Source organism: Pholcus phalangioides, unplaced genomic scaffold (genome assembly GCF_987345545.1).
Source record: "Pholcus phalangioides strain wild (caught in Gottingen) unplaced genomic scaffold, Ppha-v1.0 ptg000004l_1, whole genome shotgun sequence".
NCBI classification, from domain to species: domain Eukaryota; kingdom Metazoa; phylum Arthropoda; class Arachnida; order Araneae; family Pholcidae; genus Pholcus; species Pholcus phalangioides.
In genome coordinates this window covers 6,435,290-6,460,921 of record NW_028301597.1, presented here as the reverse complement: position 1 = coordinate 6,460,921, position 25,632 = coordinate 6,435,290, and the positions used below count along the sequence as shown (strand labels likewise).

General features: G+C 40.9%; 1 protein-coding gene across 3 annotated transcripts in view; it reads left to right on the top strand.

The window, feature by feature from the left end:
• The window catches only part of LOC149086498 (voltage-gated inwardly rectifying potassium channel KCNH2-like), a 327,715-nt gene that overhangs the window by 63,978 nt on the left and 238,105 nt on the right, over nucleotides 1-25,632 (top strand). For all 3 annotated transcript variants that reach the window (XM_089255950.1, XM_089255949.1, XM_089255948.1), the window contains exon 2: nucleotides 3,291-3,521. In XM_089255950.1, the coding sequence (XP_089112076.1) occupies nucleotides 3,291-3,521 (231 nt within the window). The remainder of the gene's footprint in view (nucleotides 1-3,290; nucleotides 3,522-25,632) is intronic.

Genomic DNA, 25,632 nt, shown 5'->3' with positions numbered 1-25,632 from the left:
TCTCTACAAAACCGCGTTAAACAACCCCCTCCCCCTTGAGAGAGATTTTATATTGATAAATGAAATTCTCATGCGGGTTATATACCGCTGCAGACACTATATATGGTTCCTTTTTTTTTCTCAAACTAGCGAAGTTTGCATCTGCGGATTATATGCAGGAAAATTCGATGGGCTTTGTTTAATTATTATCCAAGATTCGCATCGAGGACAGAGAAAAATAGAAAGAAATGACTTACATTTTTTTCCAAAATGACTTTAAGATGATTAAAATTCTTGCCGGACGAGTGCGGCAAGCGAGAGACCGGGGTTCGAGTCCCCTTGGGGGCAGTGATGAATTTTCTTCCTTGAAATCTTCATCTCCACAAATAACCAGTCACTCAATGAATCTTGTATAACAATCGTGTTACATTCTCATCTTCTGACTCGACAGACATAGCTGTGTTCAGCTTCCTATAGTATTGGATCTAAATCGATTATTAAACTCTTTCGAATAAAAGAAAAGTTTCACTGTCGACTTCTCCACTTGCGCAGACCGAACTGTTCTGAAAAGGGAGTTCGATCTATGGTCATGAAAAAGCTCAGCTAATCGTAACTTCGAACTGTTCTACATCTCCTTTTAACGGCAACAATAGACCAATGTTATCTTTCCATTTCCTAAAACATGGTAATAAAAATCACTAATTCCCAAACTTTTTCTTTTTTGGTTCGCGGTGCCGATCCAAATGTTTTCCAATACGTGTTGTATCCAATATGACCGAGCTGAACCTGGTTGCACAAATAGGAAAGTCTGGTGACTCGGGAAACGGACCCGTGATCGGGGGCGCCAAACTGCATGGGTTTTCTCGTGAGAGAGAGCACATTTTGTACAGGTAGGAAAGAGGCAAAAATGCAGGATTTAAAATTGTCAGCAAATCACATGCTTTAATTTGTTCATTTTTTTTTTTAAATATTTATTCAATATTTTCTTTCGAAATAATGTAGTGTTGGGGTTATTCGATTCTGCGTTTTTAATACAAGTCGGGAAAAGAGGCATGAAAGGCCACTGGCTCAAAATCTTCCCCACATAAACACTTTCAATTTCTGTCATAATTTCCCACAACACAGGAAACAAGTCTTCCTCTCGTTAGCAGAAAAATTGGGTGACCAAGGGAGATTCCTCCATTCTTTTTATTTTTTACAGCACAACAAAAGAGAAAGAAGGTTGTGCTTCCCCAAAAAATCCTGCAGAGGTATACAAAAAGAAAAGAGCTCAAGAGAGTAATTTTTATTTGAATAAACTCACTATATACTATACTGTACATATATAGGTAAACACTCAAACCTTCATATTTTTTTTTTCTCATCTCGGTCATTTTTCATGTATATTTTATACAATGATTTTTTAAAATACGATATAAAGATATTTTTCTAGTAATGTATATCTAACGTGTTTTTGCGTCCCTAATCATTTGACGTGCACCACCCTAAGACCGCCCCTGGGCCAAGTAATGCTGTTTTACCAGATATCAATCCATTAAAACTCACTAGACATACGATCATTACAGTTTCTATTAAGAGACTATACAGGGTGAACGAGACCTTTTCTGCCAAACGAAATAAAAGGGGGATGATAAACGAGACCAAGTGGAATATGAAACACCCTATCAACCCTGTCCTATCTCGAACAGTTTTCGAGTTATGGTGGATAACCAATTGTGGGGAAAAAATGTGCCAAGTCTGAAAAAACCCGAATTTGTGAAGTTTCTGCAAAAAATACACGAAAACTAAGCGCCTATTTAAAAGGAGCAGAAAAACACTCCTATAAGGTGACACAAATTTCATCGAAATATCTGGATTTAATTACTAAGTAATTTTAGTAGGTTTTTGCTACAATTCGATTTTGAACTTCGCCAATCTTTCAGCGCTTGTAGCTCGACATTGAGGAGGGTGACAAAGATGCTCACCCTCCTCACTCCCACCTCTTATAGGTGGTTACGTAGTACTTTAATGGTGGGGACCCTAATAATTTGGAATTTACACACACACACAGTGAAGCATATAATTTTTCTCCGAATTCACATTGCCGCGAAAATTTTCAACATGAGCTGAATTATGAGTCCTGAAGAAAACATTAAAATCCCTAAGGTACCTCCCCCTCCCCCATGCTTCCTGCGTACGCCAATGCATTTGTGACAGCAAGACATTATATGCTTTGCGAAAATTTTTGCCACATACTCACCTAACATTTACACAAGGGGCAAAATGTCGGGTGTGAAATCCGAGACTGAATGTCAAACACACGAAGTCACTCACTTGATCACTCACTTAATGTATATAATCCGATCCTTACTTGATGACTTATACGATCACTTACTTAGTCACTCACTAAGTCACTCTTTTGGTCATTCCTACGGCCCCCAAAAAGTCAGGGTAGGTGAAATGACAGTGGATAAATGTCCAACTCACTTGATCACTCATTGGGTCACTCACACCATCATTCATATGTTCACTCATACGGTCAGGGCAGGTTAAACACCAGGGAGTAAATGCCCAACTCACTTGATCACTCATAGGGTCACTCACTAGGTCGCTCATACCATTATTCCTATGTTCACTCATACGGTCAGAGCAGGTGAAATGTCAGGGGATAAATTTCCAATTCATTTGATCACACAGAGGGTCACACTTGGTCACTCATATGGTCAGGGTGGGCGAAATGTCGGGGGTAAATGTCCAACTCACTTGACCACTGACAGGTTCACTCATATGGTCACTCACTGTGTCGCTCATATGGTCAGGACAGGCAAAATATCAGAGGTGAAATGCCAGGGGCGAAATTTCCGAATGTCAGATGTACTGGTGACGATATGCCGAAGGCAAAAGTTTCCGCGAACCATTTTGTAGTTATTCAAATAAATTTAATTATTTCAATTGAAGTCATTTAAAAGGTTAACATGGTTAATACCATAGATAGGTGATTATAATGCCAAAAGTAAATCTGTGTGATTATTTCATTGCAATCTCATAATGTGTAGAAAAGTTTATGCCAATTTTTGTCATCTTTCGTTTTAGAAAGACAAGTGAAACAAATGTGTCTGATTTTTTTTAAACAAATACTGTACATGAAATGAAAAGATGAAAATTTTAACTAAATGAAAATAGTGAAAAAAGATATGATAATCTGAATGATTACTCAGACTGGGTGTGTGTTGTAATATTAGATTATCATTTATAGTTTTCCTATATATATATCCTGTTTTTTTTTTAAGTTTTCCAGTCCCTTTGCTAATTTACCTTCATGATATTCGCAGATCGAAGGTTTCTACTGTGCAATGCCCAGGTGGAAACATTCCCAATTATATATTGCAACGATGGCTTCTGTGATTTAGTAGGTCACCGGCGAGCGGAGCTGATGCAGAAATCTGGTATATGCGAGTTCCTTCACGGGCCACTCACCAGTCCACAAGCCGTAGCACAGATACGGGAATCTCTATCTACGTGCCTAGAAAGACAGCTGGAGATACTTTACTACCGCAAAGATGGTATGTCTGAAGTCTAATCTCGTGCTATTAATGATAATATATATAAGTATAATATATTGACGATTACTATTGTTAATTGTTATTTTTTGTGAAGGGGCGGGGGATTGTCTTTAAATCTGAAAATGATCGGAAATTCACTTGTTCGGGATTGTATTTGAGTGATTTGCCTGCGCTAGATGTGCACGGGATGACACTAGCCGTTTGCGTGCTAGTGAAGAAAGAAGCGGATGCGCTCACACAACCTTCGAATGGTTGAATCGTTTCCGACATTTCACTAACCAGGTACAGACTAGATCAAAATTTAATTTTCTCTTTCCCCTGAAGGGGCAACTTCCAACCTAACGGCTGTCCTTAGGGGCTTAACACATACATGCACAGACAAGACTGCATGTATGTGCAATGTGTGAGTATGTATGCGTCAAGGAAGAAATATTTTGGCAAAATCATTATTGGTTTAACTGAATAAAACTCAACATGTCGGACGTAATTGAAGATTTTTAAGTTGAAATGATAAAATCAGGGACTTTTGGAATCATACTGGCTCCAAAATCACAATTGTGGGAGACCCTACAATTAGGATCTTCAATTAGATCTCTGCTTATGAGAATTGCAATGACCAACTTATGACCATGGCAATATATAATACTACTACACCGCACACCAACTCCGATCATATATCGCCATACGGCAATTTCCAACCAGTGGAGTTGGGTGGGAAATGAAGGCTCCATCCATCGGTGGTCGCTCTAGGATAGGTAGGTAAAGAACTTGCTTCTAATGTTCTATGCTCATGGACTTTGATGGTAACCTTCATAATGGAAGACGAGCATCTTTACCACTGCGCCACGCGGGCTCAATATATAATACTGGCATTTAGTTACACAGATACAATGCCACAACAGGCAAAATGCCCAATGAGGTGGCTGAGAAAAAGATGCCCATAAAAATATACTTTATATATTATATATATATATATATATGTTGCGGTAAAAGCCCAAAGAGTTTTTACCAAGTCGAGTTGGTAAAAGCCCGAAATACGCTTGAAAACGTATACATTTCGGGCTTTTACCAAGCACTTCGGTAAAAGCTGACATTTCGTAACTTTCATGAAAATTAGTAAAAATGTGAATTTTCTAATTTTTATAAATTTGAAAGCTTGTAATTTATTAATCACAACGATCCCGATTCTAATTATTATTTTACTTCCTAAAGTTCGATTCTGCCGTTCCAACACATTTCGGATTCAAAAACTGCTTATACTGCACACAACAGAAAAACTCACTCTTATCGTACACCAGATCTCCTTGCAGGTTTTACATTCATCCATATTAATATTCAGTTTGCTACGTGATGACAGTTTGCAATTTCAAATTTCTACACTAGATGTCGCCACAATTTTTCTTTGTTACAATCGCATGTGATTATATTTTATATATGCCACACATTAATTTTAAAGCATGTTTTTCGAATAATTAACTCTATTTAAGCACTGAAATGTAGCGATGAAATGCAGTGAAGTACATGCAGGGCGTAACTAAAAGATATTTGCCGCCCCCACAAATATAAAATTCGATAATTTTTGTAATGGTGTTCCTTGTTTTCCCTTAGGGTCCATTCAAGTATTACGTCAGCAATTTTTCAGCCATTTTTTACCCCCTCCCCCCTTGTCAGCAAAATATCGTCATCTCTGCCCCCCTACCTCCTATCACATATTGGTGGGATCACAGACTACACGGGGAGGGGGGACGTGGGGGAATCCCCCTAAACGATCAAAAAACCATTTTTTTTAATGCAAAAAGTGTTTTTTTAAATCAAAATTCCGAAAGAAAATACCTTTATATGTTATTATGATCAATTTCTGTTAATTTCAATGCTATTCGAAGGCTAAGAACTCAAAATTTCCTTTTAAGAAATTCGTTGTGACCCATCCTTTAAGCCATATAATGATAAATCCTTGGCCCGTGTACCAAATGTGGCCCGGAGGGAGTATGTATCTGATGTCGTCTGCCCCCTCAAACCTAATTTTGTAAAAATGAACTAAGCGGCACATTTACAAATAGCTTAGGTGACCCATGGCATGATTCCAGAGTATTTAGGCGGCCCATGGCACATTTTTAGATCACTCAAGTAGGCCCGTGGCACATTTTTCAGGTCATACAAGTAGGCCTGTGGCACATTCACAGATTACTTAAGTGAACCGCGACACAGTTCCAGAACACTTAAGCGATCCGTGGCCCATTTAGAAATCCCTTGCTTGACAGTTGGCACAGTTTCAGAGCACTTAAGCGACCCCCAGTGCTGCTCTACATCACTCAAATTACCCCCGGACATTCCCAGATTAATTAAGTAATCCGCGGCATAATTACGGATCACTTGAATGATGTATAAGCGGGTCCGTTCCGCTCATAATTATTCGTAAATTATTTGAATATAAAGATAATTAGTTAAAATTGTAAAAATTGTTAATTTATTTAAATTGATAATTGTTTTACGATGCTTTGTATTTAAAAGATTATTTGAAAGGTGACTAGGTAACAGGTGTGGTATTGAGACTTTGTGTTTGGTAACTTGGCTTGGGGTAGTTGTAAAGAGCACGTGTGTGCAGGGCGCCCACGAGTGATAAAAGATTATGCAAGAAAGGAAGAACGTGCTTCAGGCCGTGCCGATGAAGTACAATTCATCTGGCAAGGTATGAGGTTATGAAATAAGAATGTAAGATGGAAAATACATGAATAGTGGATGTCAATAGATTCGGGCTCTTCACTGAAAAGAAGATGCAATTTGAACGCAACTTGAAAAGAAAGAGAGGGTATTGAAGAGTGAGAATATTAGAAAGAGATCGAATCGTCATGCATAGGTTACCCTTAAGCAAACTGTCGGTGCGACTTTCACACGGATGTATAACCGTCACCTGGCATGCTCAAGGCTTGGTGACAAGAGAAAGGTGTTTTTCTAAAATACATGAATAGGAGCTGTCACGGAATGAGATTCGATTCTTGAGGCGTAGGTGTGGAGAAGTTATGGAGAGAGAGAGAGTAATGAAATGTTAAAATTAATGAATAGTAAGGATATTGCTCGCTTTTAGAAATAGATGTAAGAGAGGAAATATAAATACAAAGCGGCATTGCCCATTAGAGCACCTGTGCTCTGATTGTAACATGGGAGTCGCCTTAGGTATTGCTATGAAGGTGACTGGTGCACGTAGGCGTTCTGAGTATTTAGGAAGGGGCGAAATTTATTAGGGATGAATAGCACAGATCTTCTCCGGAATGGTCACGCGAAAGTCCAATCGTATTGCCCTTGCTGGAGACCTCAAATTAAAATGTAGCACGAAAAGAAAAATTTCAAGACGGAGCGAATCCTGGGTTCCAGGGAGGAGCCGAAGAGGGTGAAAAACCAGGAGGCCCGAGGAGAAGGAGAGATAGAAAGTGTGATTCTTACATTGAAGATGTAAGTTGGAAATGGGTTTGTGGATAGAGGACTGTGGTGAAGAGAGTTATGAGAGTTGAACATTGGTTTGGCGGAGAGAGAGAGAGAGAGTGTCAGACTCTATATATATAGTAGAAAGTCGCGGAATATGAAACGTCTGGAGTACCGTGTGTAAGTGCCGAGTGAAGGAAGTGCCGGAGTGTGCGGAAGCAGCAGCACCAAGGATGTTAAGGAAATCACCAACGATGACCGGGGTGAGTACGCTTATCTACTTTTCCTGTGACCTGAATGTCCAGTAAATAATCAGGATGTTACATGTTCTCAGACGCATAAGGTAATACCTTGACTCACCTGTCGGGCGTGGTAATATATATTATTCTTAAATTGATATAGGATACATCTTTCTTAAGGTTAATGATTGTAATGGATATTAATAGATTAAAGAAATTTTTTATACTTTAACTTGCCTCCGTGCGTTTTATCCCTGGGTTACGATAATTTTGTTTTTATATGTCTAACACAACGCAACCATACGATCGAATCTTGAGAATTAATAATTGATTAAATACTTAGTTAATTAAGTAAAAGTCAGCCCGGCGGGTTGACAGATGCGTGGCACAGTTCGAGAGTACTTAAGCGGCCCAAACACATTTCTAGATCACTTGAAGGATCCACGAAACATTTAGAGATCACTAAAGTGACTCTCTAGGAGACTTATCAATAGGGGATTGTTAATTCAGGTGCTCACAAACCACAGTTCAGGATGCCATTAAGAATATTTCATATTTTTATAAAGGGTGGTTGTGATGACGTAGGCATCATCCAAACGCCCCTTCCCCCTTGTCATCAAAAGTCAGCAAATCAGAACCCCCCCCCCCCCACATCGATGCTGACCTAAATTTTTCCACCCGGGGCAATCACACTCTCTGCCCCCCCCCCACTCTAGTTCCTGCCCTGAATATATGTACTACTTACAATTAGTAAAGCATTGCACTGCATTGAAAACTTTTATTTTTGTTTATCAAATTATTTTTCACATTATCTGCATATGTATGCAGTACAAAAATAATGGTAAATTTACGTAAATAGTTTGCTCAGTGAGCTTAATCGATATCTTAACAACGTTGAAAATTATCGTTTAAGTTCTACACTTGTCATCTGCAATGGTTTTTGCAAATTGTGGAAATTCATAATCTTGAAATATCAGGGATGTGGGCCCATTTTCCGGCTCTTTCGCGAAATTCCAGATCTGAAAAACGGACCCTTTTCGAAATTCCGAATCTAAAAGATAGACCCTTCACAAAATTCTGCAGCTGAAAAAAACGGTCCGTTCACAAAATAAAAATTAATGAAACCAAACCGTTTCTTAAAGGTTCGAAAGTGCCTATATTGGGCGGCGATCACTGAACAGAATTTTTGAGGCATCCGCGTATAGGCAGAGTTTATCCGGTTTAGGGAAGTCGTTAATCGTTAGATTAAAAGGGATGGGTGGATTCTCTATGGAAGCCGTAGCAGCCTCGATGAGGAGTGTCTGTTTCTGATATTTACTTGAAGTATTCTATCAGTGAGATAGCTATTTAAGAGGAGGATAAAATGGTCCGGAATACGTTTTAGGATCAACTGAAATTTAAAAGTTAGTTTACAGACAGTCAGGTAATCCGAATGGGCCTTCTCCAATGATCACTTCTAGCATGTTGGGACATGCTTTCAATCACAAAATACAGTCCCATCCACATCCGCCATCACTTATTTTTTAATATGCTATTAAAACTACTATTATGCCAAATAATTCATACCCCTCAGAGCCAATTAAAAGTAGCTAAAATGCTTTAGACCTATTCGTTAAAAATAAAAATTCAAGAACCAATGAAAAGGCTTTGCACACCATGCTTTGTCCTATTAGAAAAAAGTTATATTTAAACAAGATTATACACTTAATTACAGTCTAATTTCAAGCTTTTAACGCATTTTCAAAAATTCTTTGGGCTGTCTTAAAAAGTTTTCCATAAATATCTTTATCTTTTCAGCATTAGATTTAACTTTATTCATTTTCGTGAGGCTAGCTATCATCAACTGAAATATCTCCTTTATCGGTAGATCTCTGTACCAAAATCTCCTCGTCATTTTGTTTCCGAAATTTTTTCAGACATTACCTTACTAAACTCTCTTACTTTATTTTCATAGGAGGGTTCCGCCCCCAACTGCAGTTCTTTTATTTTTCCTCAAATCATTCCCATTATTACTTGCTGTCACAATAGGCCGACCCTCAATTTTTGTCTTCTTAGCATTCTTTCTATACTTACTATTTTCAATTATGATATTACTAATTCTATCTCTCTCTCTCGTCTGGGCTTACCTCAGCCTCCTCCGGCAGCGAGGACTCTCCCTGTACTGATTTATCAAATCATCTTTTCTGTTCTCCCTTCTGGAAACCAAAAAATTTTTCATTTTTGGGGTCCTTGGGAACCCTCTAAACTCGCAGTGTGGAGGCCCTACAATTCACACATTTCGGCGGGTCTCTCCCGCAGTCGACGGTTCTATGTGGGCCCGCACATTTCATGCATTTGGGGCCCCAGTAATAAAGTTTTATCACATGGTACCGTGACTGGCACCGGAAGCACTGAGGGACCATCCCTCTTCTTCTATAAAGTTCAACTTTGACTTACTGTCTTCTTTACTCTTAAGCCCCGTTCACATGTGCAAATGTTATGGTAGCACTGGGAGTTCTAGCGCACGCGTTTCGCTTGACAACTTTTTTCCTTAAAAAGGAAAGAAATGGGAGCATTCATTGGTGAAAATTCTTGAAGGGGGTTTTAAACCCGCTTTTTCTATTTCCCATGTGAACGGGGCTTTAGTTTTTCTCGGCAGTTCTACTAACCATAACGGTATTAGGACCCTAATTCTCCCCTCTTTCCACCTGCCCTTTTACCATACATCTGTGGCTACTTAATCATTTCGTACCCAAGCTCTTATAAGGCCTCCTTGATATCTTCACTCTTCGTATTCTTATCAAACTTCTTCAGTACTACCTTAATAACTCTCACTCTTCGTTGGGTATGTACTAAATTTTACACTTCCAAGCAACAGATAATTTTTAACCGCGGCAAAGTCAACTGTATTCTGGTATGTCAGTCTTACCCTTTGGACTACTGCCCTGGCCTCACATTTACCCCTACATATCTTACTTAGATCTTACTCCAGTTGCCATAATCCGTCAGCAGTAGAGGTGGGATCCTTTCGTTTTTGACTTCCCCTCCATCAATGTTTGTTTCCTCGGGATTCACATCATTGTTATTATTTTGATCACCCCACCCGGTGTATTTTCAGTGTGCGGAGTCACCACACAGAGCCACAGCTTCGGAATAAACATTTATTTTGACGACACATAATGATTATCTGGGTTAATGAAAAAGTAAGACAGGCATAGAAATTTTCGAACCTCACGCTTTCGTGTGCAGTGACTCTCTGCTCTGCTGTTTTCCAGACGGTCGTCTCCAGTACCCGGGATCACGTGACACACTCGAGGTCGTTGACCCGACTCTTGGGGGGTCGTCTGCGTGAGACACCACACACTCCCTCCCCAGTGATCACGAGTAATAAGAGGTGATCGCGTACTATGGAGTAGCATCAGTGATCACGAGCACTGTAGACGATCTGGAAAGTGGACAGTACGTCCAGAACGAGTGGTTCTGACTGGTTTCACAGCAAAATCAGCTGCGAGTCTGTCAGACGTAACTGCAGTTGGTACGTTTGGAGATACAGGTACCGGTTCCACCGTCGGATTCACGAGAAATGCCGGTTTAAGCCGATCGACTGACACTGACACTGATTTTCCTCTTATGTCCACGTTGAACACTTTGTCGGTCCGGCTGATCACTCTGTATGGTCCTTCAAATGGCTGTTCCAGAGGACGTTTCACCCTATCAGTTCTCACGAAAACGTGAGAAGTAGTTTTCAAATCATGGTGAACAAATGTAGGATGTCCTCCATGCCGTTTGATTGGTCGTGGCTGGAAAGTTTGGACGTGAGTTCTCAGCATTTGTAGAAACTCGGAAGCGTCAGTTGAGTTGGAATTAGCTCGTGCTTGGAAAAATTCACCAGGTAATCGTAAAGTTTCTCCGTACAGTAGTTCTGCAGGTGTGCACCCCAAATCTTGTTTCAGAGAGCACCGAAGACCGAGTAGAACTGTAGGTAATGCTTCAGTCCATTTATGGGTTTGGTTGCATTTCAACGCGGCTTTGAGAGGGCGATGCCACTCTTCCAACATACCGTTTGCTTGTGGATGGTATCCAGTTGTTCTAACCCGTTTTGCTCCGATGAATTTGGACAGCTCTCGGAATAGCTGCGATTCGAATTGGCGACCTTGATCAGTTGTTACTGTCAAAGGTGTGCCGTATCGAGAAATCCAGGTGGAAAGAAAAGCTGCAGCTACCGTGGTTGCTGTGATGTCGCGGATAGGTACCGCTTCTGGCCATCGTGAAAACCGGTCTATCATTGTTAGGCAATAAGAATATCCATCGGAAATGGGCAGTGGGCCAATGATATCCAAATGAATATGTTGAAATCGTTGGGAAGGTTCCACAAACGATTGTAGCGTGGATCTCGTGTGCTTGTGCACTTTGGATCTTTGGCATGGTATGCACACTTTTGTCCATTTAGCACAGTCTTTAGCCAGACATGGCCAAATTAATCGCTTTCTGACCAAATCAATAGTGCGTCTAATTCCTGGGTGTGAGAGTTTGTGCATATTCCAAAACACATCATATCGAAATTTTTCTGGAATATAAGGTCGAACAGCACCTGTTGATAAATCGCAGTAGAGCGCTTTAGCTGCGTCTGGAAGAAATGCTTTCTTCAGTTGCAAAGCTGATTTGCTCTTTAGAAGTTCCTCTAGTTCTTTATCCCCCTCTTGTTGCTCAGCGATGGCAGTAAAATCAAGAGGTCCAGGAACTGAAATTGCTGTTACGCGTGATAAGATATCAGCGGAAATATTTTGCGATCCAGGAATATGGCAAATGTTCGTTGTGAACTGCGATATATAATCTAAATGCCTTAGCTGTCTAGGGGAGCATTTTTCACTTTTTTGTCGAAACGCATAGCACAGTGGATTATGGTCACTGAAAAGTATAAACTCACGAGCTTCAAGCATGTATCTGAAAAATTTTATGGAAGAATATGCGGCAAGAAGTTCTCGATCGTATGCGCTATATCGTGTTTCGGTGGGTGAAAGTTTACGTGAGAAAAAACCTAGCGGTTGAAGACCATTGTCCGTCACCTGGTGCAGTGCACCGCCTATAGCATAGTCGGAAGCATCTACGTGTAGAGCTAATTGGGAAGACGGGGATGGATGTGCCAGCAATGCGGCATTAGCTAGTAGCTTTTTGCAATCTTCAAATGCTTTCAAAGTTGATGTAGACCACACAACTTTTGTTTTGTCTTTTCTTTTTTTCGTGGAACCTTTCAATAGATCATGCAGTGGCACTTGTGTTTCAGCTGCATGCAGTAGGAAACGGCGATAAAAATTTATGAGACCTAAAAATTTACGCAATTGCTCAATTGTTTCCGGTTGCTTGAAATCGAGTACAGCTTGTACTTTGTCTGGGCGAGGTGTGATACCAGATGGTTTGATCACATGTCCCAGAAATTCAAGCTCAGAAACACCAAATATGCATTTTGACACATTTAAAACTAAGCCATACTGTTGAAGACGTTGGAATATTTGTTTTAAATGAATTTTGTGTTCTTCGGCATTTTCAGAAAAGCATAGAATGTCATCAAGATATACATAGCAGAATGGTAAACCTCGTAATACTTCATGCATGAACCGCATAAAAGTTTGAGCGGCATTTACGAGACCGAAGCTCAATCTTGTATACTCGAATAAACCCCAAGGGGTTGTGATTGCGGTTTTCGGTATATCTTCTTCGGCAATGCTAATTTGATGATATGCCTTGAAGATGTCTAGTCTAGAAAAAATAGACTTACCGTGCAATTCTTGTGAAAAGTCTTGAATATGGGGTATCGGGTAAGAATCAAATTCCGTAACACTATTTAGGCGACGATAATCACCGACAGGACGTACAGTACCATCTGCCTTGGGCACGATATGTAACGGAGAGCTCCAAGGGCTTTTGGAGGGCCGGATAATCCCTTGTTCCAAAAGGAATTCAAACTCGGTTTTCACCTGTTGTTGAATTTTTGGATTGAGACGTCGAGGCTTCGAAGCCACCGGTGGTCCTCGAGTGATGATATGGTGTCGCGTCACATGTTTCACTGTTTTACCGATCTGTGAAGGGTTGAAGACATCTGGGAATTCTTGAAATATAGCACTGTATTCAGAATCTCCAATGGTAGTGACGGAAGGTTGTGTTGTAGGCTTGATCGATCCGAGTACCCGTAATGATGTTTGCGAATCGATGAGTCGTCGGTTTCGCACATCAACGATTAGGTTGAAGTTGCTGAGAAAATCAGCTCCAAGTATTATTGGTGAAGTGACATCAGCTACGAGAAATGTCCAGGAAAAAGGTTTCCGGAGACCTAAATCTAGTTTCTTGACCGTGGAACCATAAGCAAGAATCTTTCTGTTGTTTGCGGCGAACAAATGGAAACTTAGATGTAGTGCTGACGAATTTTTTTTAGGCGGGATAACAGAAACTTCACTGCCAGAGTCAACAAGGAAACGATCACCCGTAACTCTGTCAATCACGAAGAGCCTGCTGGATTTGCTACCCGATTCCATCATACCAGCGATGATGGAAGGTCGTCGTTTTTTTTCTGGAATTTACATGGCTGACGGCAGTAGCGGGCTTTCTCACCGAACTTGTTGTGATAGAAGCAGATATCCCGTGCTCGACTTGAACGAGATGTTGAACGCCTAGCTCGTCGCTGCTGGGAGTTACTGCGATATCTCCCTCTAGAGAGTCGATTAACCGTAGCCGTTAGCTCTGCCACTTGTTTGGTGAGCGTTTCGATGGCTGATGTCGAATCGGTTCGATCTGGAGTCGACTGCATTTGAGATAACGACGATGGCTGGATTCGACACACGTAATTTTGGGTAGTGACTTCAGCCACTTTGTCGGCTAGGACAGCAAGTTGATCTAATGGCTCACTAGAAACCGATAACACTGCTTGAATATTTTGCGGTAAGCGTTGCATCCACAAGGTGCGCAAGAACTCGTCAGTGACTTTGTTGCCGGAGAGTTCTTTGATCTTTCGCAGCAGTTGACTTGGCTTTTGATCACCCAGCTGTAGCTCGTTCAAAAGTTCCTTGACTTTTTGATGTTTCGTCGCGGCGAACTCCTTTATGAGGCGATCCGACAAGGCTTGATAGCGGAGGATTTATTATCAGATCCGAGACGAAAGACAAGCATTCTCCGTCCAAGGAAGAGACCAAGGCTGCATATTTCGTGTCATCGTTAGTGATTCCACTGAGTTGAAAAGCACTGTTGCACTGTTGAATCCATAGTTGAACATTGGATTTCCAAAACGGAGGTAATCGAAGTCCAATCCTCGAAACTTGAGCATTTTCTTCCGCCATCGCTCAGCTCGAACGGAGAGAGAGAAAAAAAGAAGAGAAGACGAGAGAGAGGAGGAGGAGGAGGTCACACACCAGAAGAGAAGAGCAGATGATGATGCGTGGGCCAGAGGGGTCCGTTCTTCAGGGGCCTGTTTGAGGGAAGAATCGAGTCGTCGGAACCACAGACATAATGGAGGCTCGGAAAGAAAAAAATTTCCGAAAATGCATGAGATTAAATCTTCAATGAAGATGGACTTTTTTTGATGGTTAATGTTCCTAAACGTCGCTGGTCACCACTGCGGAGTCACCATACAGAGCCACAGCTTCGGAATAAACATTTATTTTGACGTCACATAATGATTATCTGGGTTAATGAAAAAGTAAGACAGGCATAGAAATTTTCGAACCTCACGCTTTCGTGTGCAGTGACTCTCTGCTCTGCTGTTTTCCAGACGGTCGTCTCCAGTACCCGGGATCACGTGACACACTCGAGGTCGTTGACCCGACTCTTGGGGGGTCGTCTGCGTGAGACACCACAAGTGCTTTGATCATCTATATGGACTTCCTCAGCAACGCCAACCACATCACTCTCTCTGTCCATGTTCCCCACTTCATTTTCAATTTGAGCATCATCACTTTTGTCTTCGTTGCCTTTTTTCAGGGAGGCAATCTCAACCGGGTCCCTCAGCACTCCCCTGGCATCGCCTAAACTCATCTGGTCACACTATAAAAAACTATTTTTAATTCTCCATGTAACCTTTTCTTTAGTTCCAAATTATTATCACTGTTTGTCCTCCTGCACTCTTTCAGGGTGCCTCAAATATCAAATACTCTCTTATCTCAAAAACAAATTTTGTTTGACTCACAGTAACGCCTATAATACACTCGTGTGTAAAATTAAGAGAATTAGCATATTATGTCAAATTTCTGAAAAACTAGTGGACAGTTTTAATGAAATTTGGTACGAATACACAGTTATAACAGAGAAAGAGACGTATCATACAAAAGTCATAATACTTGATTGTCAGTAAAGCTCATCATTGCAGGAATGTCCAAAATCCACGTTGCGAGATCGAACCGAAAATGAGTCTAATATGGGGTATGGTCCGCTCTCACAGTCAAACAGGTCGCACAGCGCGACAGCATACTGGACACGAGGCAGTTGAGGAGTCCCTGTGGCAATCTGTCCCACTCCTGCTGCAACGCAGTTTTCAGTTCCGGGATGGTTCTCGGAGGTGTATGGCGAGATGCAATTGCCTTCCCAAGAGCGTCCCAAACATGTTCTATAGATAGATGTCTACAGATATTATAGATGTCTATAGATATTATAGATGTTTATAGATATTATAGATGTTTATAGATATTATAGACATACATTATATATTATAGACATGCCTATAGATATAATATAGATACATGTCAGGAGATCTGGCTGGACAATTTATACGCCGATTATCCTCACTTTGAGGAGATAGCCCGATGTAGACGAGCGTTGTCGAGAAATGGTCGGTCCTGTTCCATGAACAGGAACCGAGGGCCAACTGCCCCCTTGAAAAGTCGAACATAGGGCTCTAAGATCACCTGTCTATACCTCCTAGCAGTCACGAACCCTCCGCCAAACACATGGAGTGGTGTGCGGCCGTCCAACATGATGCCTGCCCAGACCATGACACCTCCACCACCATAGTGGTCCATTTCCCTGATGTGGGAGGGATGGTATCGGGTACTAGGCTCTCCAGATGAGTGTACGTCGAGAATCAGTGTCCAGGCTGAACCTCAACTCATCTGTGAAGAGCACGGTGCTCCACTGAAGTCTGGTCCAAGGCTGATGTTGTCTGCACCATGCTAAACGCACTCTCTTGTGTGCTGCAGTTAGCGGAACGCAAAGCGGGGTCTTCTGGCATTAAGACCTCTCTCATGAAGCTTTCCGGCAACAGTAAACCGTGAAATTCAAGTTCCAGTGGTAGCATGCAGCTCACGTGAGAGCTGTGATGCCTTGTAGCAGCATTTTGGCGCTGAGCTGAAAGTGACAAATAACGATCCTCATTGGTCGTCGTGGCTCTTCGACGACCTTGTCCAGGTCTTCTCGATATGGATCCAGTGTCCTGAAACTCTTTTGAAGTCGCGCGCTGCCACCTTCGATCAGTGGACGTGGTCTCAGAGCTAAAAGTGCAGTGGTTTCATCGATTGTCTTTGATATTGTGTCGTGACTTCGAACGTTCGGATTGCGATCTTCGAATTTATGTTTAGTGAACATTCATGTGTGTGCATGTGAAAAATCGTGATGTTCAATCGTACGAAACATGGGAAAAAAGTCATGTTTTCGAGACCATGGTAAGCAATGCTATTCCTTTGGAGCAGAGTGGTAAAGTACCACTTCTTTGAATCGCTGTATCGAAAGAGTTTGCGTGACGACTTATGTATTTACAGTGTTAGAATTGTCGGCGACATTCATACTTCCCCGTGATAGTTTTTTTCTTTGAGGATTGATAATTATTTAGGACTGGAGAGCTTAATTAAAATCTGGAAAATTTTCTGTATTGTAATTTTCGTGATGCCTCCTTAATCCTTTGGCGTTTTTATTTCTTCAAATAACTTAATTACATATATACATCCATTTTGCGTTCACTGCATGTGAATAGAACCAAAAATTTCTTTTCTTATGGTGCAATTATTTTTTTTCTATGTGATTTCAGTTGCATGTTACTGATTTTTGAAAGTTTCGTGAAATGTAAATTGTAACATCGGCATTTCTAAACCGCCATCTTTTTTGTATCAAGATAATCGATATAGCTCTAATAATCCGTGACCATTTTCACAAGCGGGAACTTTTCTGAACACTTAATGCTATATAGACTGACCATATACGTGTGAGACATTAGTTGTACTGGGTATACGTCGATTTGTTATTCTGCACAGATCAAACTGTCACGTATTTTGTAATAAGTTTTTATGTTGACGCTCATTTAGGGGTTTCCCGTATTTCATATATCATTCCCATATTTTATATATATATTAACTTGCATGCTTCTGAAAAATTAATTAGACTATACCATGTACGAAATTTTTGATTTTTAAGATTGTTAAAAATTCATCACGTATGCATATATCCTGGCATTTCTCATGTACCTCATATCGATTATGCATATTTTTTCAGAATTACATCATATTGTTGTGCTGACCTGTATTTTGCCGCATTGTTTCTTCACTCCTTTTCATTAGTCATAAGGTGAGCCACAAAGTTCGTGTGGCTTATATGTTCAGACACACTATCGTTGTAGAAGTCAACTCGGAATAATCTCAACTATTGTATCTGTAATATTGATACATAATTGTCATAATGGCAGAGGGTGGTAAACCACCAAGCGGGTCAACAACTCCTAGTGCGGATTCAACACCTAAAAAACAGATGATGGACGTTTCCAATTTCGAAGCAAGAGAATCAATGACTCATTTGAACTTAACTGTTACACTCAGCTAATTCAAGAACATTAAAGACGACAAAAGCTGATAGGTTTCTTGAAATAACATCCTCATCGGATTCAGAAGAGGATTCGCTATCCAGTGCGTTGGACAAAATGTACTCACACCTATCAAAGGAAAGTTTGAACTCTGAACGTTTAGGCAAAGACATAAATTTTGATAAGAACTCTAGTCCAAATCTACAACATAAATCTCGTTTAGATGATTCTTCAGATTTCGGGGACAAGTCTTTTCTACAACATACGGAAACCCAGATGAATAATAATATGAATATCCTAACGTTAGAAATTTTGTTGAGTTTCCTACAAAGCACGGTTTCAGAACCTGGAATAGACGACGAGGTCCAAGATCTGGTTATCAAGATGATGCACTATGTTTCTCTGCAAATTCATAAAGTTAAAGACACTGAGGAACCATTTTCTAAGAGCACATCTGATGAAGAGTGGAGTGATTGTTCGTGGGAATTCGAGGACATGGAAAATTCTTCGAAGCAATCTAAATTCTTCAAACGTCCTCGGGACATAGCCAATTTTCGGGACAAGAGGAACGCTAACAGGGATATCAATTCTTCTCATCAAAATATAAAGAACTCTGCAGAAACAAGAAAAACGATTAACTTTTTACTTACTGATTACTTTTTACTTACTTAAACGATGAAAAAAAAGTACTGTTTAGACATGATGCATGAGTTTTAATAGGTCTCCTCGAACAGCTAAGACTGCTGCACACCTGTTTGCCATGGATGCGATGAGGTTATCGATCAGACTTTGGGGAATACTGTTCCACTCCTCAAGAAGTGCAATCTGCAAGTCTCGGACAGTAACAGGCGGCCCTGGTCGCGCAGCAATGCGTCGTCCGAGCATGTCCCAAACAGGCTCGATTGGATTCAGGTCAGGAGAGCACGCTGGCCATTCCATACGCTGTATTGTTTCAGCTTCAAGCATGTTCTCCACCAGACGAGCTCTATGCGGTCGGGCATTATCATCCTGGAAAACAAAGGAATCTAGAATGGCTCCAGCGTAAGGGATGACATGAGGTCGCAGTATCTCGTCTGCATACCTTCGGGCCGTCAAAGTGCCATTCCGAATGATATGCAGGTCCGTACGTCCGCCTATGCTGATTCCACCCCACACGATCCAACCAGCTCGTCTGTATTGTGACCTTTCACGAACTAATGCGGGGTTATTTCGAGTGCCCCTGTCCCTCCATACCAGAACACGTCGGGTGTCACACTCCAGACTGAATCGGGACTCGTCTGTAAACAGCACTTGTCTCCAATCCTGTTGCTCCCAATCTCGATGTTCAGCAGCCCATCTTCTTCGGGCCGCACGGTGGCGTGGGGTGAACGGAATGCAGACCATTGGCCTACGTGCATAGAGCCCTTCCTCATGAAGCCGATTACGTACTGTTTGGCTGGACACCCTTCGTCCTGTTGCCAAGAGCAACCGTCTTTGCAGCTGCGTAGCATTCTCTGTTCTGTTTCGACGGGCTGTTAACCGTACAGACCGGTCATCAGTTGCTGTAGTGGCGCGTGGCCGACCTTGCCCTGGTCGACGTCTAACATTTCCTGTTTCTTGGAATCGATTCCACAGCCTTGCAACAACACTTCTGGCGCCTCCAATAGCGTCCGCGACACTACGTTGTGTTTGCCCGGATTCCAGTCTGCCTATAACACGCCATGCCATGGATTCCGGTAAATCACGTTGTTGAGACATCCTCGTCACCTTGTCTCAAAAAAAAAAAAAAATACTGCGAATCGAATTTCACAGTTACGGCAGTAAAACATCCCGATTTCTGCCCTTATCTCCTTTTTCTGGTTTTTGACGTCATGAACTTTGATTTGCATATGAAGTTTTCTTCTTCCGTTTCCTGCTAGGCTTTAAATTATGGATGATTCATTTTATGTTACTTATCGGTATACATCTTTGCGTAATTTTGTTAAAACCATGTGCTCCCCTAATTGTTTTGAGCAGTGTACGTTGGAAGATAATTCTACGCACCTCGAGGTCAACAACCCCCCTGCGGTGACAACACTTCATACTTTTAGAAATTTAACATCAGAAAATCCAACCAATCATGATTGCATTACAGATAAAGAGGAAATATATCCAAACGAAGTGAACAATGCGAACAAAAATAAACAAAATGAAGACCAGTTTACGTTGGTTTCACGAAAAAAAAGAAAGAAAACCAGTAATAAATCTAATGTCATTACATGTAATGAAAATACGACTGATCAGTCCTTTGATAATTTTACACTTTTGATCTACAATGTACGGAGTAAGACTTCACCGGCTCTAGATAGAGATGATCAAAGACTGGGATTTTTAGATAATTTCCAATCACAAATACGTTTGATACGGAATATTCATAGGGGCATTGCTATCGATTGTATTGACATTAAAGCTAGACAAGACATTTTCAATTTCATGGTGCAAAATCAACTTGCTGGACAACAATTTTATGTCATCCGACCCACCAGAAGGAAATGGAATGGTCGAACCGTACAAGAACAGACTGTTCCTAGATATCGAACTGAAAAATCGGTTTTCCCAACACAAATAAATATCAAACCGCGGAACTTGACAAGGAATTTTAACATATCGAACCATTCAAGAAATCAATTTGTAGCTGCTCCATATGGATAGTCAAGTTCAGGGAATAAGATCTTATTACCCACACACACACACCGTACTATCATTCATATTTCAATCCAACACCTCCAACCAGAGTAATAGTACAAAGTACAAATACAACGCCACAACAGGCAAATTGCCCAACGAGGTGGCTGACTTAAGAACATCATGTATCCCCGAGCCACTTTTTGGAGGCCCTACCTACTACTGCTACACCACACATACACCCCCCCCCCCCGGGGAACCCCCAACGAATCGGTACATGCGGGAATGTGCGTGTACGTGTAGTGAAACCTGACGTGAAGTTTTTTGTTTCTCTGTACTGCTTGTTATGTGTAGTGCTTTTTTTTTTTTTCTTTTTTTTTTAACCGAGCACAACTCAGGTCTATCGCCATAGGCAATTTTCTACCTAGTGAGTTGTGCCGGAAGTGTAATTGTGTGTACCTAACAGTCTGAGTGTGTATCTAGTGTTGTGTATGATTTTTCAGTGCTGCCATCTATATCTCAGAAGTGAAGTGAGTGATGTGTCGTGACTGAATATTTGTACTGTTTCTAGGTCTGTTGCTCTCTGTGGCGAGACTTTTTAACGGGGAGATCGGCTCGCATTTGCGCCTCGAAGTTGGGAACCACAGAAAACCAACTTCAGCCCACCACCACTGTGGTGACGGTGGGGCTCGAACCCGGGTCCCCGCGATGCGAGTCCGTCACTATGACTGCCATCTGCCACCAGTTATTTTTCAAACTATGAGTGAAGTGTAATGATTGAATGATTTATCGTTGTAGGACTGTTGCTCTCTGTGGCGAGACTTTTTAACGGGGAGATCGGCTCGCATTTGCGCCTTGAAGTTGGGAACCACAGAAAACCAACTTCAGCCGACCACCACTGTGGGGTTCGAACCCGGATCCTCGCATCGCGAGTCCGTCACTATAACCACTCGACCACCACAGCGGCAAAGAACGAGAGATTCGGGGAACCGAAGTGTTTCAATTAGACAAGCAGAAGAGATCCGGCAGAATAATTCAACTATGCATTATCGTCGATCGTATATCGATCGTCCGAAATGGAACCTCAAAGATCCCCGTTCTCCTACATATTCCAGCTACCGAGATATGGTGGTCAGATCTTCTAACGCATACGATGGGGATCTTACTCAACGAGATAACTCTTGGCAGACCAATATCCGGTTGAATTATAACGATCATATACCCTTTTATCAACCTGGAAGATCATCTGTGAAACATTCGTCTAGTCTTTACCAGCCAACTTGGACCCGCTCTGTAACTGTAACCGAAAAAAAAAAGGAAGACTTTGAACACATTGGAATCAAGTCACACGAACAACATTAGAGCACTTTTTGTCAGTAATCAAGATCCAAAATTCACCGAGGAAAATCTGGTGCAACAACTTGAATATGCCAGATTGACGAGCTCATCGAACAAATTTTTAGAGATAACCTCGGAATCTCGATCATCTGTAATTCTACGTCTGGACACCAATTTTTGACCAAAGAAATTTCCAGAAATTTTAAACTCAAGCTTCATCTCTCTATCGTTGATTATCAATAACTACATAAAGATAATATCAATCCCGCTCATCGATTTAGTATAATGTCAAATAAAATACTTAAACTCATACAACTTAATGTGGATAGATCCAAGACCGTCACGCCAGACATAATAAACACCACCTTTTTTGCAACGAATACAAATATTAGTGAAGGAAAACATCACAATTTACAAAGGACGCTGAAAATAATACAATTAAATGTCGACAGGACAGAAGCAGTTACATCTGACCTTGTGAACTATGCGCTTGAACAAGAAATAGACTTTCTACTCATCCAGGAGCCGTGGATAAATAAGAAACGAATACGCGGCATTCCAACACACTGTCCAATGTGGCACTCCAGTGATAGGCCATCATAGTTCAAACTTCCACCTCCTTACAACCAGCCATATTTTACACGGGAACTCACGCTGTCGCCTTACAGATTAGGCTATGACAGGAGGAAGTAATTTTGCTTAGCGCATACTCGTCACCCTCAGCCAATTTAGACGCCACGATTCAAAAAATTGAACTTGTCTTACATAAAGCCGGCATCACTGCTGTTCTCATCTCGGCCGATTTAAATGCTCATCATCACAACTGGGGTTACCGGAACATAGATGGACGCGGCAATCTTCTAAACGACCACTTCAAAGCCAACAGACTGATACTTTTCAATTCTAACAACGACCCATCAACATTCAAAAGAAAAGACGCCAAGGGTTGGCCCCATATGACCTACACTAACTCAACAGATCTCTTGAATGAGACAAATAGACAAATTAAAAAAGGAAGGTAACACTGGATCGCATCGTCAGATACATGTATATATCCAGGATGTTCCGATCCAACAAGGAAGGTATTATAAAACCACACAAAGAAGACTCAAGCTCCTTCAGCAGAAAATCAAACCACTTCTAAGTAAACACCAAGACCTTATTAACACAATAATTTCTCCACCAGCACTCGACAACTTCATTGATATGTTATTTGATGAGTTTTCCCGTTTCTGTCAAACATTTCTGGCTTTCCAAAATAAATCACCAACGTACCAATTATCGTGGTGGAACAACGAATTACGCACTAAAAAGAAGAAATTGAGAGCTCACGAAAGGAGGCTTAAACTAGCCATTCGTAATAACAATAATGCCTCTCATTTCAGGTGAATAAATAATAAATATACAATAAAAATAAAGCAGAATATTTTAACATACTCACATAGCACCCCCAGATCTCATTGTGTACACATGGGCCCATAGGTTAAGATGGGGCTGTGGGGGTGCATTTTGAAAATAGTCACATTTCCCCTCCCCCTTTTTTACATGAAAGATTTAATTCTTCAGAGCTGTCTGTGGCCACTTTTACCACTCGTCATGGGCAGAGGCACTGACGTGAAGAAAAGATTGAGGGGGGGGGGGTGTTGAAAATTGCTGGTCGTCCCGTATATACGAGACTCAATCGCGTACGCAAAAGGGGAGATACATTGCATTGTTTTTTTCCTAAATTGTTGTTAGGGGCCTGCTGCTGCCCTAACAATATCTATTGTCTCACCAACAATATCTATTGTTGGTGGGCCTTCAAATGACCTCAGCCACTAGTTTCCCTGATAAATATTTTGTCAAACGGGATTTTATTTTGGAAATTATTTTACGATCCCCCCCCCCCCCCCCCCCCCAGGATCGCAACCCATACTTTGAACCCCTGATATATTGTATTCGTAGTTTCTAATGCTCTCTTGGTAAGTCCCACTGTTCTGTCCCCGACAAGGCGCAATACCATCCATCGTATGGAGTATATACGCAGGTCTATACATTTATAACATTCCGGGGGCATATGTAAATGTTATAAACTTGCAATATATATGAACAAACTTATCAAACCTACCAAAATGGTTTGTGATTATGAATATTTAGCGGATTTATCATATTTATCGTAACATATACATAGAGCAGGGATGTGCATAAATAGAGAGAAGTGGTTAAGAGCGGGGCCGCAACTAAATACTTTGTAAGCTGGGGAAAACACGCATTTTGGCACTTCCCTCGTGTATTGTAAAAAAGAGTAGTAAAAGGATGAATTTCGTGCCCGCTCATGTCTAGTGACCGGAAAGCTAGACCCGCTTGTTCCCCCTTAATTGTGACACAGGTTGAGGGAGAATAAATTAAAATAGAGTATAATTATCACTTCTTTTTAACAATTACAACTTTCACGTTCGGCAAAATTGTATCAAAAAGGATTTTTCTCTGTGTATGTAATAATATCCACAAAGAAAGAAGTAAACGAAAAACTAATATTGTTTAGAGCAGCGGTTCTCAGCTGGTGCTCCGTGTGAACTCCCAAGGGGGCTCCACGGCAGCTCGAGCAAAATACAAATAACAGTAAATTCTGAAAAAATAATCATAAGTATTTTTGAACAATAATATTAAATCAGTAACTTTGATGAATGAATGAAAAATAGGCCTAGGAGCTCCTTCTCAGAAATTATATACCAGAAAGGGCTCCGCGAGTCAAAAAGGGTTAAGAACCACTGGTTTAGAGTACCCGTTACTGTATTATCAACAGCTTGAGAATTTTTTTACTCCCATTCTATTGATTTTTTTTTCATTCGTGAAAAAAAGTAGTTTCACCACTCTGCAACATGACCACAAGTCACTACTGGTACTGCAGTTTGTTATAACTTATTTAACACACAATTCTAGGTGATTATGTAAACATATAAGCCTCTCTTGATAATATAAATCTCACCATACACACAACATTATTTCGGGATTTTTGAAATAAAACACATAATTTCATTTCACAGGATTAAAGAATGGTAGCTCTGTCTAGAATAATGTCATCATCCAAACGATATCAAAAAAAGCGATCAGCAGATTTTGTAGACTGCTTTCAAATGCCAAAAAATTTCATCTTTTTTCGAAAATAAATCTACGTCATCGGAACAAAAAATCAACAGAATCAATCAACCAACACGGGCGTTTCAATTTTATCGACCCCTGTTACTTCTAGTTGTCTTAAAACTGTATCGCAGGAGCTGCAAAAATCAGATGTAGATGAGTGGTGCCGAGGAATGAAACTAGATCTGAAATGGCTACTAAGAAACAATACAAGTTTGACCGAATTGTAAAAAACGGGAAATAAACGAAATCGTATTTACGTTGTGTGTAACATATGCCACGAATACGAATACATAGCCAAAAAACATTCTCGAAATGGTATGGTACCCATAGCTGAAGGAATTCGAGCGGATTCCAAAGAAAAATTGAAACTAGTAGTTGAACATCTTCTGTTAGAGATCCACAAGAAAGTCACAGAACATCATGAACTGGAGAAAAAATGGAAGAAAGGTTCCACAAAACATCCATGGATAAACAATTCCAAAAACCTTCGGCAGAAGTACTAGGATTTATTATTAAGCTCGCTTGTGATGATTATTCAGTTAGTTTACTAGTACGGTTTCTCTCTCACCAGGCCACGCACCCTCTTGTTTTTTACCTGTTT